Here is a 15947-nt window from a genome sequence, read left to right as displayed (position 1 = left end):
TCGATGAGAGTACCAGTGAAATGTTGATGGAGATAAATATGTCGTCTGACGGGAAGAGTGACTTTCCTGCCCCGGTACTTCCGATAAACTAATAGAAGATCTAATATAGTGTCGGCCCCATAAGAGTTTACCCTTCTATATCCATAAAGGGCCGATCGTTCCTCGACAACGCGACCGCGCTGCCGCGAATAGGAATTAATGGAAGCCATGACCTCTCTTGTGATATCTTCCAAACCCTCCTTGATATCGCTATGAATACGTCGCCTTGGATTAGAATCGGTCAAACTATATTCCAGCCTCGAAAGGAAGTCCCACGGAATCACTTCGTCGCTCGTCGTCGGTTTGAATGAACGCAAACTCGCTGGCACACCTGTGCAAACAAGATTTTTTATTTAACGAATCAATGAATACGACTGGTTTCCTTAATTAGCATCAATTATCAAAAAACTGCGTCTTTTAAAAAAATACGTACTATAGCAAAGTGAAGCTTAAAGTGAATAATTGAAAAAATTCCTGTAAGAAATATTTAATGAAAATTATTGAAAATGTATTACGATAATTATAAAATTAGATTAAAGTAATTTTCAAAATATATAAATTTAATTTCACATAATCAATTTCTTACAAAAATATACTTATAATATATTTATGATCTGTCATTTAAATTCAAAATGATTTATAAACCAATCAATCAAGAATTTCATCTTGAAAATAGAAGATGACATACAATTTTATTCTTACAACAATCGATTATTTTAAATCACATATTATTAAAATCTTACTTTGCATCAAAAATTATATACGAAATAATATTAAATAATAATAATAATATTAAAAAATCACAACGAATTAATTAGGAAAAGCAAGCAAATGTGGTAATTTCCTTTAAGATCTCAATGCTCCTCGAACCGCGAATTCAAATGCAATTGCATCGCTATGCTCACCTCCGTTTTCAGTCGGTTAATTTAGATTTATAGCAGATTCTTATATAGATCAGAATTATGTAGATCAATGCTCTAATACAATAATCGCATAAATCTGCGGAAGATATAGGAAATAAAAGCGATTGAAATAATAATGATGAATCTTTTTCAATCATTTGCGTCGAAATTGAATCGAAATTATGCTCATTTCATATCTTTATACTACATCAGTCATCAATTTGCATAAGCTAATTCAACTGACAATAAGTAGATTTATCAATAAAGATTGTCTACTTCACGATCATTGACTTAATCGCATTTGCAGATATTTCAAAGATAGATTAAACAAGATTTGATTTTGTGAATTTTTTATAAGTAAATTTTTTTATGAATAAATCAATAACTACTTTTCTAAAATCTTTCAAATCTTTGAATATTTCTTTACTTCTATCATTTTCTCTTACCAACATATTACCATTAACAATGTAATTTTTTTTAACAAAAAATTATTTTAACATTCCTTTTTCTTTTCTTAGAAAGAACTCCAACTGTTTTTCACAAAAATTAAAAATGGAGATATGTATGTGCATAAATACATGTATAATCTATTACTAATTAAACTACGAACAATACAGAAAAAGGAATTCAACGGTTGTAAAGCATGTTCTTGATTTCAAAGATAAGGAATTCTCAAGATACATCGTAATAAGATACGCATAAATTCAATCTAAGATTTATTATCCACGCATTTGTTGTAGGGATTCTGTGGTAAAACCAAGAACGAGACACGGGGAAATGTAACACCAAAAAGATCCAACGTGATGATAAATACAAAGTTATACATCGCGATTCTCTCTCGACTCTCCGCAAGATTGCATATCCGGTTTCAAATAGGTTTATAATCCCTTCCTCCCTCTCTCTTTGATGCGGTGTCCCGATGGTATGTCGCGTATGGTTATCCATGCATACGTTAAATGCGGAAGCGTTAATTTAATAGCGATATGCAGTAAAAATTATACGCGATAAAAAAGTGCGGGTTATTATCATTCTGAAGATATTTCATGCTTCCAGAGATTGCAGGAATGTTGACAGAAAACAATGATGCAAACAGTGTGGAAAATTATGTAAAATAAACATTGTAACACAGAAAATTTATAAGATAAACCGTTGTTATTTTTAGTCATATGTTTATAAGTCTGTTAATATTTATAATTTTTCTTGTTAACTATTTACAATTTGAAAATAATTAGTAAACGTATCTAGAAGAAAGTGTTTTTTGAGTTGCAAAGTTTTTTGCTTGTTGTATTGCAAAGCTGTATAATATTAATTGATTTAAGATAGATGCAAAAAATTCGTGGATATTTTTATAATCTAAAAGGTAATAAATTTTTAACTATTTAATGACTCGTAACATGGGCTCTATCCTCTTTCTCTTTTTATAAGCTGTGTAATATACATATAGATGTATATAGAGTCGGATAGCGGAAGCGAGAAATCACCTAGTATGTCCGTGTCGCCGGGGTAATCTTCGGAATTAGGATCAACCGGAAAAAGACGTACACCATCCGCTATTTCGTAATTCCTTAAGGTTTCAAGATTGACTCCCAATTCCTGAGCCATCGTATGAATGTCTCTATGCAGGTGAATCCTCTCTTGCTGCAGATCTTGTATTCGCAGTCCCTGCAAAATTTTATAATTTAAAACCAATCAACAGAGAACATATTATGTATACGTAACGATAATTTTAATATAACGGTAAAACTCTATAATAGCAATAATCTGACATTAAATATACAATTTGAAAAAAAAACAAAGCGATTCTTCTTCGCATCGTTCATGCAACTTTGCTGGTTACACGTGTAACGGTTATCAACAGGTTATTCTACAGTTATGGAGTATAAGTAAAATGTAACGACCAGCTTTTCCTGTAATTATCGTAATTATAATACTTGACACTAACCCTCATATAATTGTGCAGCCTGTACATGTGAGGCGCGCTTTTTACAGGATGCAAAGTAATGGCACGATGAACTTCCTTTTTCTTGAGATTCCCGGTAAACGCTTGAACCCCGCTGCTATTGTGATAAAGAATGGACTGCATCTACGGCAATAGATAGATTACAAATATGTGCGTGAATGATGAGTTTGAGGTGGGATTTCGAGAGCGGTAAAGATGATCATACCTATTTATTTTGATGCAGAATAATTATTTTCATTATTTTTTATGATAAGATTAGAGTCAATATATTTTAAAAAAATTATCATCTCCGATTTTATTCTTTAACTTCACAAATCATATTCTCCTATCTTTAAAATTATAGAGAAATTAAATAAATAAATTGTAAAAAATTCCTTAAGTAGGTAATAAAATAATGCAGACGAAATCTTTCGTGTCGAAACTTGCAGGGTCTCTTTTATTCGATAATCCTCGATCGACGCGTGGCCGAAACTTTAAGAACGACAAATTACTCGATTGAATCGCGCTCTCGCTTAATCATCGTGACAATGATATCGCGTCTGTCGATTCCGCGCGAGACAACTGTATTCGAGCTCCGAATGTCTGAAATGCACGCACAAGCGAGCCTCGACAAATGGCAATTAGCACCGACAGAAGCGGAGTTAAAGTACGAATTTCCTGCCTGTGTGTGCACTACGACCTACTATAATTACTGTTAAGAACGTTCGTTATTGTGTGCGCTATGTCTCGCCCGAAATGTCGAACCCGCGAAGCGTGTTAAGCCCGATACTGGGTGTGGTGGCTTCTTGTTTCACAGAGTTACGTCGGCGGTTTTTGAGTTAACAACAAGCACGTCGCTTGCTCCAATAGTTATCACGATGTAAAAAAAATTCTTGTGCTTTTTAGCCCCGCCTCTTTTAATAAAATGTGAACTTTGTTAAATCTTCAGATTAAAAAATCGTTGAAAAAAACGCAAAATAATGATTAAAAATTTCTGAAATATTTTCAATATTTTCATATTGTTTTGATTTTGCAAAAATTTATTTTTATTTAATTTTTTCATGTATGAATATTTTTCATTTATTTACATACATTTATGTTATATATTTCAACAATAAATATAATTCTAAAGATTACAAATGCAAATCTCGAGATTAGATTTATTCTCAAGTTGTGAAACTTTTTGTATACATTTCTGAGAAATCGTGATTCCAGAATAATGTTTTCGCTTTAAAATACCCATGTTTTATTCATTCATTTCATGGAACATCGTGAAAGAGATTTGATCATATTAAAATCATCAACTTTCGCTATCGCCACTAAAGACCCCCCTAATTTCACGGAATTAACGTCATAGCGCGTTGTTGATCTTTCCGACGAGCATAATTAAAGAGCAGTAACAAAGGCGTTGCCGAGCTCGTAAATCCCTTATCGAATCTTGCGCAGGCCTCGATTAATCAATCGCGGCGTGCATTAAACGCGCAAAAATTGCCAGCGTGCAAACACAGCAGAGTGTAGGCGTAGCTCGCGTGTCGCACACACGCACCGATTGTTAAGTGTTTCGACCTTACGTCGAGTGTCAAGACAGCAACGAATAGCTCTCTAGGCACTGGGTTAGCAGGCTACGATTTGTTCGGATCTTAACGAGTAACATCCTCATCTCCGTGCACTTTACCTTTCATTCGTGCATCGCGCGGCATAGTAATATCACCACAATGCGTGTCACATCGAGATGCACCCACGCAAGTGCATAGGCAATCACATTCCATGTTCGCATTCGTAGCAAAACAATACTATCTTTATGTATTTCATTTGAATATAAAGGATATCATATTAATAAATTATCATTAATAATAAATTATTAAGCACATATGCATCTGTTTGCACAGATTCCTTCGAATCTTATTCGTGTATCTTTCGATGTCAATTTGTATGCGATTTTAATTGAGACACATCCATAAAGAGAGCCATTGAATAAATTATTATAAAATAATTTATTATAAATAATTATTATAAATAATTATTATAAATAATTATTATTATATAAAATAATTTATCATAAATAATTATTATAAATTATTATAAAATTTCGCATTTTTTTATTAATTTCATAGAGCTCCTGCTTCATCTCGAAATGTTTTTTTCTGCAGACCTCTCTTTAAAGATTCGCGCATCAATTCTATTTGATTATCGCGACATGCGTCGAAGGTTCAAGCACTTCGTGGCGTAAATTGTTACTTAAGCGGTACAACCGAGTGTCAAGATGGAGAAGAATGGTCTCGATTTGGCCACTAGGTTAGCAGGGTACGATTCACTTTTACTTAACGACTAACATCCTCTTTTCTGTGTGCATCGTACTTTCCGCAACTAATTCGTCTAATGGCGAATACCCGGGCTACATAATGCAAGATGTATGCGTAGAGTATTTAAACCTGTAAATACACTAGGCGTACACCCGTTATGTGAACATTGCGCTCTGATTCCCGATTATATAACACATTACGCGAAATCTGTAGTTTAACGGTGAAAAAGAAAATTAATTATCTGATATAAATATTCTGAGATTACACGCGAAGAAACGCGCGAGGAGATCTCAATTAACGATTGCGAAATGTGTATCAGAGCATCAGAAAATTTAAAAAAAATGATTTGATCGCTAATTCATTGTAACACATGTCTAATCCGTATTAATCAACAAATCGTTAGGCGTTTCTGCGGGTTCGTGCACGCAAGAGAATCTTTGAGACTTGAGGAAGAAAGAACTAGACCAAAATAACTTCGATATCGCGGGACAATACAACAGATAAAATAATCACATAGTTTGTAGAATTTTAAGAGTAGAAAAAACTTATATGCTTTGTGTAGTATATATGTATCCTACTTTTTTATAAATATAATAGCAGAATTAAATTAATATAAGAAATTGCAAAAAATAGTGAATAAATATAATAATAAAAAAATAATATAAATTAATTATATAAAGATTAAATTCTATGCTACTTATATGAAGATTAAATTCTATACTAATCGATTTATCAGGATGTTAAATATATATCAGTTGCCATCGAGATTTCATTGAAGTTCATGTTATCATGTCGATCTTAAAAAATAAACGACGTCAGCTGAGTAAGTGTGAAATCAAAGTGCAATAATATTTTGATAATCAACGAGATAACATTTAGTAAGTACTTTACGATAAGATAAAAAATATTCAAATAATTATCTGCGTACAATGATACATCGTATTTTTAGCAATAAAACGAACGAATCGATAGACTGCGATATACATGATCTTTATTTTATTTTATTTTTATTTATAAATATATACTCTCTTATTTATTTTTCCTTATTCAAAGAGCTTATTCTCGTTTTAAATTTATATTTTTGAAAGATGCGTCATTTGCTATCAATAGATTTTATTATAGGGTTTGAAAATATTTTCTAAAAATATCTTCTCTTCGAAAGATAAAATTTGAAAAAGATAAGTTACTCTTATGAGAAATTATCTCTATGCTACACTTTATCTCGTACTCGTTACTTTGTAAATAAATATTCTCTTATCTGTTACGTTTTATCTGTATACAATCACACTAATGTTACTTTTCCATATGCATCGGAATCGAGAAACGATTACCTCGTAACTCCAAGTGCAGGGAATCCCGGCATATTTTTTCACGCATCTGCCTAGCTCGACGTCCTCATGGGTGGTGTACAAATGGCGTAGGCAGTACTTGATGTGCGGTACGATTCTTGCGAGCGTCTCTCTGGATAGCACCACTCCAGGACCACCCATACAGAAATTCTCATCATATTCCAAGGATAGCAGGCCAAATTCTTCCGAATTGCCTCTACCGGCTTGTCCGATGTACATCGCCCTTCTAGAATCGACGGATCTCAGCAGCTTCTCCAACCGATCTGTCCTTACGTATACATCGTCGTCTGCCCTCAAGAACCACTCGAAGCGATCGCCAAAGTTGCTCCACATGTACTCCAACATCATGAAGGATTTCTTTTGCGGCGGATAGGTATCGTCTACTCGCGGAAGAGGCACCAACGGCAAATCAGGGCAGTTTTCAGGTACCGTCGATGATTCCGACGAGAAGAAGGCTATCTTGCCGGGTAACTCCTTGCCCCAGGTTTCGTAGACGGCTTTGGCTCGCGTGTCCAGGTACTTTTGAGCCGTCATTACACCCACGAACAACAGATTCGAGGTGGAGCTGTTGATTCGTTCGTCGTCCTTTAACCTTGGTATGTTTCGAACCGACGCTTTTGGCGGTGACCGTAAACCGGGCATGGAGGTCCAGATGGTGAGCTGTTGTTGATTGGAGACAGTCAAGCGGTAGCTGAGGATCAGAAAACCTAGAATCAGGCCTACAAAGAGGCCCAGAAAGGCGCTGCCCACTCCACGCCGTTTCCGCATCACTGGGTGGTACGTCACCTCTCCCATTTGCGTTCTTTAGGGGTCCCTGGATCCTCGGTCGGATTCATCCTCGTCATGGCACCCGCCATTGCCGTTTCAGTAATTAACCCTGCCAGAAAATATCCCTTGGGCAATCCCATCGTTCCCATCGCTGCTAAAACGGAAGGACTGTCTTCAAGATGTGGAACATCTGTGAATAAAATCCGTCCTGCATTATTTTAGATAGTAGAATTTTTAAAAAATGAAATATTTTTCTTCTAAATTTTTTATATTAGCTTGTTGATCTATTTTTCTCTCGCTCTTTCTCTTTCTCTCTCTCTTTCAAAGTAATTACATTTTTATCGTTATATAGTTTCTATTATTTTTTGCTAAATATTTCAATTTTATTTTTAGAACGCTTTTACCAATTTGATTAGTAATGTAAATAAATATTAAAATATGTTAAGTTTTTTATAAATTCGTAAATTATTCTTTATATCAAAGATAGCATAATTACTATAGATTATACGTGTGTGATATGTATTATAATTATTATATACAAGGTACATTATTTATATATTTTATTATATTTTATTATAAATTAATATGTCGTTAACGTACATTACAAATTTTAAATAAAATAAAAAATATTTTTCGGCAGAACAAATGGCATTTTGTCTTAGAAAAGAGAGAAGCAATGTGTTTAAAGCCTTCAACGAATTCTGTGAATAAAGACCTTGATTTACGTTTCGTGTGATTCGTAAAGTAAACTTTGACTGTTTGACGTTTCTCTTCACGAAACTGCCTTTTAGTCGGTTAGTTATTCCCCTTTTACTCAAGAACCGCAAAATCTATTTTCGTTGCATCAATATTCAGTAACTTTAATAATTATATTTGATAAATATATAAGCAAAACTCACATCAAATCTTTGCTTCAACGTGAAGAATCGCCATATCATGCTAAATCGATCTCGAGGAGATTGTGCGATCGAAATGCATCTCGAGGAGATTGTACGATAATCTAAAAACACAAGAAATTATAAATCTTAAAACGAGTCATTGAAAATTAACATTCACGAAGAATTGAATCCGATATATACAGCTACGTGTGATTTTGAAGAACGAGATTGCAAACATATTAAGCAACAAAGACTCAAACCGACGTCAGCAATTAATACTCAGTCATTTTTCACCATCAAGCATTGTTTGCGCTTCATTATAACGCTAATCACGACATCAACAGAAGGGTACATTATTTTTTTATATTTGCTTGATCTTACTAAAGTAAAGTCAATTAAGTATTTAAGATAAGATTCCATATGTGTTTTCAATTATATTAATATATGTAACGCACTTATTATAATTATTTATTATATTGTTCATGCTATATTTTAGACGATTGCAATTATCATGTATAACTTATTATTAACTGATTATCTATAGAATAATAATTTTCTTAAGTTAAACAAAAATTTTAAGTCTTAGTGGGATGCTGCAATTATCTGCGTGTCGCGCGAAATCGATACAGATTGAAGAAAAATATTTTTGCATAATTAGGTTTTTAATGCCCAGCACTAACCGTGACCTGCGATAACGAAAATGAGAACAAAGCAGGCTCTATGTACATATACATATATCTGGAAAGTCGTAAAATGTACAGCGGATAAAACGGTGTGTCCAGAAATGAGAACCCGACGCCGTTATAAGACTTTCTTCAGCGAATTAATCGCGTCGGTTCTGTTATTTTCGCGATCCAAGAATACGACATTCCGTTTACGAATCCGCAGATTTTATATATATATAAAATAAGTATTTTGCATTATATATCTATAATCGAAGTAAATTTTTTTACCAAGTATTTTTATTAGACTTAAATCATGCGTTTTTCCTTCTCTCTGTCGCTTTAGCTATAATCGTACCAATGTTTGCAGTGGAAAAACAAATATTTGCTGATAAAATATTTTTTCAGCGAGCAATTTCTCACAGTAGACATTTTTGCGGACGTTTCATTTAAGAAATAACGAGACTCGGAGCGATTTTTACCGCAAAGTTTAAAAGAGACGACGCATTCATCTTCTGTCTTGTTTAGAATCCTAAATGCACATTCGCGTCGTTATCCCAAATTTATTCCCTTCCAAATCGGCGTAGACAAAGACTCGATTCTTGGCGAAACCGGTTTCAGGTCAGCTAATACATACGTATGTACGTATACATATCGACAATGTAACTGTGAATAATGAACTGCTCTTCGACGACTTTTTGCAATTCTGTCGAGCCACAAAGGTCGCACGCAAATGTATCGATATGTTTTCAACACTCATGTCACCGCGAAAGAATAATTTGAAGAATTTTTTCAAACGTCTCGAGAGAAAATGTCAAATTAACATAATTTTATGTCCGTTTGTGTAATATTTAATATAACGCGTGCGGAAATTCGTCTGACGTGATACGATTGATTCCTCGATGATATTTTAAATATCAAGGTTCTTCAAGATTCGATTCTTGAAGAAGGCAAGATAATGGTCGAAAAAATCAAGATAGATCCTCCTGGTGGACTCCTGATGGATAATTGAACTTGTATAATAATACTCTTCGCTAATTAATTATTTATAAGATCGTGTCCGATTATTATCGTCGATTGTTTCTAAGATGATACGTTGCTTTCGCACGCTTACTTCCGTTCACACATATTATGCAAGAATGATTAGAGAGAGAGAGAGAGAGAGACGCGTAATTTGCCCTTAAAAATTCCTTCAAAGATCAGTTAACTTATGCACAACGCGAACGATTCAAATTCACTCCAATTTAATGCTCAATTAGCTCATTTTTCCCGCATAATTTATTATATTATTCACGAATAGTATGTTTAAAGTCAATTATTTCTGATTAATCAATTATTTCTCATTAAACAAGTACGCAAAATATTTTTTCCTCGGTTAACATTAAATTTTTTTCTCATTACATACATACATATTTCGCTTACAATAAAATAGATTTTATATCTTCACATTTATATGCCAGCTTTATAATAAATATAAAAAATTATAATTAAATCGCACAAATCACATTTTTTCCACAAGAGAAAAAATAAAAAATTTGCACAGAAATCATCAACAACCTCGCGCGCTCAAAATCATCAACTGGTACACAGAAGTAGAAAGACAAATAATCAATAGTAATTTGTGGAAGAAGAAATGTCGAGTATCAATTGCACAATTCGTTACCCTTTCTGCGCTTCTTCCGGTATATTAAAAGGAGAAAAACGTGCCGGTCAGATGCAAGAACCGTTATGGTCAAAAATCGCGCTCTGTCGACTCCTCAAGTCGATGCCGAAGAGAAGCTGCGGAGCAGCCGCGGACCCGGTAATCGCGATTTACACGCTCGACTCCTCAAATCGACGACAATCCCGGTATTCTTCCCGTTAAAGGATACGTTCCGGAATGACGTGCGCGAACGAACTCGAGTAGAAGAACGTAAGAAAGGCGGGAGAACCGGTTTAAGCCGAAAGTCAGAGTTGAAGAGCGCCGCTAGATCGTGCGTTCGGAACGCACGGCGTCTAGCTGATTACAAAACGAGGAAGTGAGGATATATCGTATGCATTTTAGGTCAAGGTGGGCCTTTAAAATGGAAATGGCAAACATACTAAATGCCACGATGAGAGATAGAGACGAAAAAGCGGATAAAGAAAGGATAAAGCGAAATCGCTGAAACGATTGATCGAGAATTGCTCCGAAATTCACATTGATCGGATTGAATTCATTTTAATATTTCATTGCAAGAAAATTAATATTTTATATTAAGATATTATAATCTTAAGCATGAGCGAATAAAATCAAAGTTTATTTTCCATTAACAATTGAGTAAGTCTCGTGAATAATCCTTGTGGACTTTGTGTTGTTCGTGAAAACTTCTTTCGAGTCTGTTTGTTAAGTTGCGTCTATTTCTTTTGTGATTATGTAAAGATGGATCATCAAACATCATGCATCATATATCATAGATACATTGGCAACTTTCATAGATGTCGATTGCTTGGTAAAAGTGATGAAATAAATTATATGACGCGAAGTTAATTTTAAAGCGAAATTTTTTTTCAGTCTACAGTACAAATTAATCTTTCCTTATGCGAATTCAAATCTTATTATTTATATATTTTAGAGCTCTATTTTTATATATACATATAATTATAAACTCATATAAATACTTATATAAATCTTGATATTAATTAATTTCAAAAAATTAAAAAAATTAACATCGTCTGTCAAATTTCCAATCGTATTAATTTTAAATACATCTATCTCATAAAAAATAGCTGTGGGCTTGGAAAAAAATTTCGCCTTTCATCATCCTTCTTGCAAAAATTTCTAAAAATCCATAAGAATTCGTAATCCGCACGTAAAGTGATATTACTGGAAGATCATGTTCCACGTATATGGAGCTCTCGCGAAAACGGTTGGTAGCGTCTTATAACAAAACGACCGAGTGTCTGGAGACGCGTCGCGGTTAGTCAGCCGTAGAAATCGTCGGTTTACATTAACGACGGTGATGGTTACACGCCCTTCAGATCGAGCCGCCGCAGTCGTTCAAGAGAAGAGGAGAAGAGCCTTCTTCGCTAATTGTTCCCACAGACGGCGAGAATTGTTCGTCGGTTGACCGCAGATGACGGCTACGACCAGATTGTCGCGGTCATGGCACGGAATCGAAGAGGGGAAAGATTCGATCTCGACTGATGAGCTGGAAGTCATCGACTCTTTCGCAACTCGGGACACGACGGACGATATCTCTTTCCTGTCGCCATTCGTCAAATAACTTTACTTCTCATGCTCTATCAGATCCTCGTGGGAATATCGCGAATACTCTCACCAAATTTAATCTTATCTTACACGCGTGTAAGTTTAAGTGGGTTCTCTCGAATAACTCGTTCGAGACGCCGGGTTTTATCGGGAACATATTTCCACCGGTGACTTGAGTTGTGCGATACGTGAGTTTGACTCGAACTTGAAATTTTATGTAATCTCTCTTATGTAATTTTAATTCTACTTCAATTTTAAAGTGAAGGATATTTTAGCAAATGGAATATTATTTTGCAGTCATTGAAGAAATCATACAATAATTTAATATTAATAAAATTTAATAATATTTAATATTTTTAATATCACATATATATAATAATATTCATAAGTCATCTTACTTTTATGAACAATTTATTCAACAATAACGAAAAATGATGCAAAAACTAATCTCCGAAGTTTCCTTCAAAATTTTTAATTTGCAACAAATTGAATAAATATTTCCGTGTTTCTTTTCCTTGCTGAGAAACTATATAAAAATAATAAATGAGAAAGTATATAAAAATTGGAAAAAAATTCGATATTAGAATTACATCTTGAAAAGGTACATTAATTCTGATTCACCGCATCTGATATATTATTCAATCGATTAAATGAATGTAGCAGATTAACAGACAATAAAAAACGGAAAAATCGTTATATTATAAAGTGTTTGCTTATAAAAATAATTGAAAACCAAATATATATCGTAAATTCTATGTAAATTCTATTTTCTTAAAAGGGTATAATAAGCTCATATATTTTCTTTCGTTACGTCATCTCCGCGTTTTCGTGGAATATGTAGAAGCAAAAACAAATCTTTCTCTGTAGGAACTTATTTTTTAGAACGAATGTTTTTTTTTGTCAACACCACCCACACTGTTTCCGTCCACGCACGTGGTGCTTTCACGATGAAAAAATGTCGCGCGCGCGTTATAGTCTGCTCCAGCAAGCGTAAACCATCACGAATCACAAAATCGAATCCATGAATTCACTCACAGAAGACACTTTGTAAGCGCGAGTTTCGACAGCTCCTCTAAATAATCGATTTACTATCGATTATTTTTTTTTTATAATTCAATAATTTTTAATTTTAATCGACGCGACTTTAAAATGTAAATAAAAATTTAAGGAAAAAGAAAAAGAAGTTTCTAATTATGTAAGAGAAAAGACAAGAAAATGTTGCACCATCTTACAAAAAAAAAGAACAACTTTCTCATTTGAAAAATAATTTTCTATATCAAAATCCGCGCATGATGAAAATTTCCAATAAATTAAAAGCCTAAAAGAAATATATTTTATTCACATATTCCAAAAAAAAACAATAACTGTACATCGTGTGATATCATCGCATTATTTCTCTTAATTATTAAATTTCCAGAAGCCTGCTACGAGGATTGACAAACACGACGCGATCGCAATATCGGAGTACATTCGTCAATCAATCTGCGGAAAGAAACTTACGGAGATGCGGTGGGTTGAAAAGTACCCTCGCCCACTCTGGAAATACGCGATCCGATTAAAAACCGGCGCGGAAGTGAGCGGCGGTGGCGGCGACCGCTTTTAAAATCGGGCCGAGGCTTGTGTTGCGAGCAGCAGGATGCCACCGCCGCGACTGAGAGGGACCAGAACTCAGAACCGGCAGCCACGGGAAGGCGGACGGACGGAGCGAGCGTGGAGCCCCAGACCGGGTGAACCGATTCGATGAGTCGAACGCGGCAAAGCCGAGGAGCTTTTCGACCGACAAGACTTCGAGCAACTCCCTCCTCTCCAGACCGCTTTGTACCTCGGCCTGATGGTAACACATTGCTCGCAACCCGCCGCGAGAGCCGCTCCTGATCTGACCTCGACAATCTTCGATAGGCTGGTCGAATCTCCTCCCTCCGGCTCTTTTTCCGGTTGTACCCGAGCATTGCCGGAATTCCGCCGGCTTTTGAGATACATCATGCACCCAGGGTACGTTTCGGAGTAACAGATAGAGTGATCCGGATTTCGCAGATGATGATTGAACGAGCGAATGCGATTCTTTAAAGTTTCACGCCCAAGATTAGAATATCCTCGCGTATTTGGAGTTTATTTTTCTTCAGCAAATTGTCGAAAGGAAGATCGTCATTCTTCACTTATTTTCCAATTCCAGCATCCGGTATTTTAACAATTAAGTCTCAAGTTAAGATTCTAGTAAAGTATATTTTAAATTGATTCCAAATTTCACAAAAACAAGTGATACTTACGTGCCTTCTGTGTCTTTGCTGACATCCTATAGAATTGGTCAATCGATTTTAATTGCGTCATATTCATATCTCATGTAAAACTGAAAAAATTGTATAAAGAATTAAAAAGGGTACTGACAAAAAACTTAACTGAAAAAATTTCGTTAAATCATATTACATATTCAGTACATATGCAAAGTTGCATAATTTTACGATTATATTCAATTATGCAACTTTGAAAAAAGAACAAAATATTAAAACATCGAGATAAGTGCAATTGATAACAGACATAAATCAGATTTCTACTTGAGTCTCTGCTGATGATTGTAACAAAAACGATCATCGCATTAGATTTAATTTGTATTTACTGAATTATTATTTAAAATCCGTCTTATACAGATTGTGCAAGATGTCCTACGTGCAACACAATAACGATCAAAAGTTACACACACAATGACAGTTTGCAAAACGCCCAGCAGTCATCAACCACCGTACACGTATGATGAGTCATTTTCATTAATCGTAAGTTTACGAAGCGCATTCCGCTTTTCGAATGACACGGCATGTTTACAAGTTGATTGGATCATTAGAGCGATTTATTAATCCCATCCCTCACGGAAGTGCACGCGACAACACACGGAATATTTATATAAATATTCAATCATTCGATTCTCTCTCTGTCCTCGTCTATGATCACCGTACAATCTTCTATCGACAGTAGTCTATCGATTCATCTTACATCGATCGCATCTGAATCTTTAATGAACCGGAAAATAGTGAATTGAAAGATCGACCAAACGTTTCTAAATAGCTTCGACATCTTCCACGTTTGACATCGCAACAACGTGATAACGATGTTCCTCTTGACACCTTACAAATTGACTACAATCATTCGATAATTCGATTAAGTTAATTTCGATCGCGCGTGTAACTAATTTATCAACTATTTTCTCAATGTCATGTCTCTTTGGATTATTAATTGTACTTGAATTGACGATATTAATTATAGATATAATTATAAAATTGTTACATTAGTCACACATAAAGCGATAATACAATACTTTAACTTATCATGTAGGAAATGTAAATGGGCTGCACACAGAAAAGAAAATAAATATCAAATTAAAACTTATATACTTAAACTAACGCGTTCATTGTTTCGTATATACGCAACAATTTATAATCTTCTTAGGAGAATTTAATAATTTTAAACTTAAATTTAAAGGCCATAAGAGCTAAACGCGGATGATAGTGCGTAAGTTCAACGAGAAAATAAGTTTTTCGTTGAAACTTATTTGTGTGCACAGGGCACAAATTTTCTTGGTACGATACCAAGCAAATTTAAATAATTCTCAATTCGAGAATTTATTTAATTATTATCCCTCTTTCCCCCCTGTAATGTTGTAGGCGTTAAGTTTCAACGAAAAACTTATTTTCTCGTTGAACTTACGCACTATCATCCGCGTTTAGCTCTTATGGCCTTTAAATTTAAGTTTATGTTTTATACACAGAGCCTAATTTCTTATATAGTTATTTAATAATTTTAAATTTCAACAATATTATAGTCTTATTTTAATATTGTAATTGCCACCTCAAGAATATATAATTATTTAATTCTACTTTAAGAAAATC

General features: G+C 34.4%; 1 protein-coding gene and 1 long non-coding RNA gene across 7 annotated transcripts in view; one reads left to right on the top strand and one right to left on the bottom strand.

The window, feature by feature from the left end:
- Chsy (Chondroitin sulfate synthase) overlaps window positions 1-15947 on the bottom strand; it is a 38228-nt gene that overhangs the window by 2202 nt on the left and 20079 nt on the right. For 3 of the 6 annotated variants that reach the window (XM_083098294.1, XM_083098293.1, XM_083098292.1), the window contains 8 exons: window positions 14337-14416; window positions 13570-14224; window positions 8200-8300; window positions 7319-7490; window positions 6515-7223; window positions 2884-3024; window positions 2423-2603; window positions 14-370 (listed from right to left, as the gene is read on the bottom strand). In XM_083098294.1, the coding sequence (XP_082954420.1) occupies window positions 14-370; window positions 2423-2603; window positions 2884-3024; window positions 6515-7223; window positions 7319-7449 (1519 nt within the window). In that variant the 5' untranslated portion in view covers window positions 7450-7490; window positions 8200-8300; window positions 13570-14224; window positions 14337-14416. Of the gene's footprint in view, window positions 1-13; window positions 371-2422; window positions 2604-2883; window positions 3025-6514; window positions 7224-7318; window positions 7491-8199; window positions 8301-10503; window positions 10714-13569; window positions 14225-14336; window positions 14417-15947 lie in introns of those variants that run through there. The other 3 variants (XM_083098297.1, XM_083098295.1, XM_083098296.1) reach the window with 3 other exon arrangements.
- On the top strand, window positions 11639-15316 carry LOC145971084 (uncharacterized). The gene is made up of 3 exons (XR_014438752.1): window positions 11639-12257; window positions 13487-14061; window positions 14715-15316. It is a non-coding gene; the product is annotated as an uncharacterized LOC145971084 (long non-coding RNA).

This window comes from Camponotus vicinus, unplaced genomic scaffold (genome assembly GCF_025532165.1).
Source record: "Camponotus vicinus isolate PSW18456_S1 unplaced genomic scaffold, iyCamVici1.0 SCAF_4, whole genome shotgun sequence".
Taxonomy (NCBI): Eukaryota; Metazoa; Arthropoda; class Insecta; order Hymenoptera; family Formicidae; genus Camponotus; species Camponotus vicinus.
The sequence above is the reverse complement of the archived record's forward strand: the minus strand, read 5'-3'. Positions and strand labels throughout refer to the sequence as shown.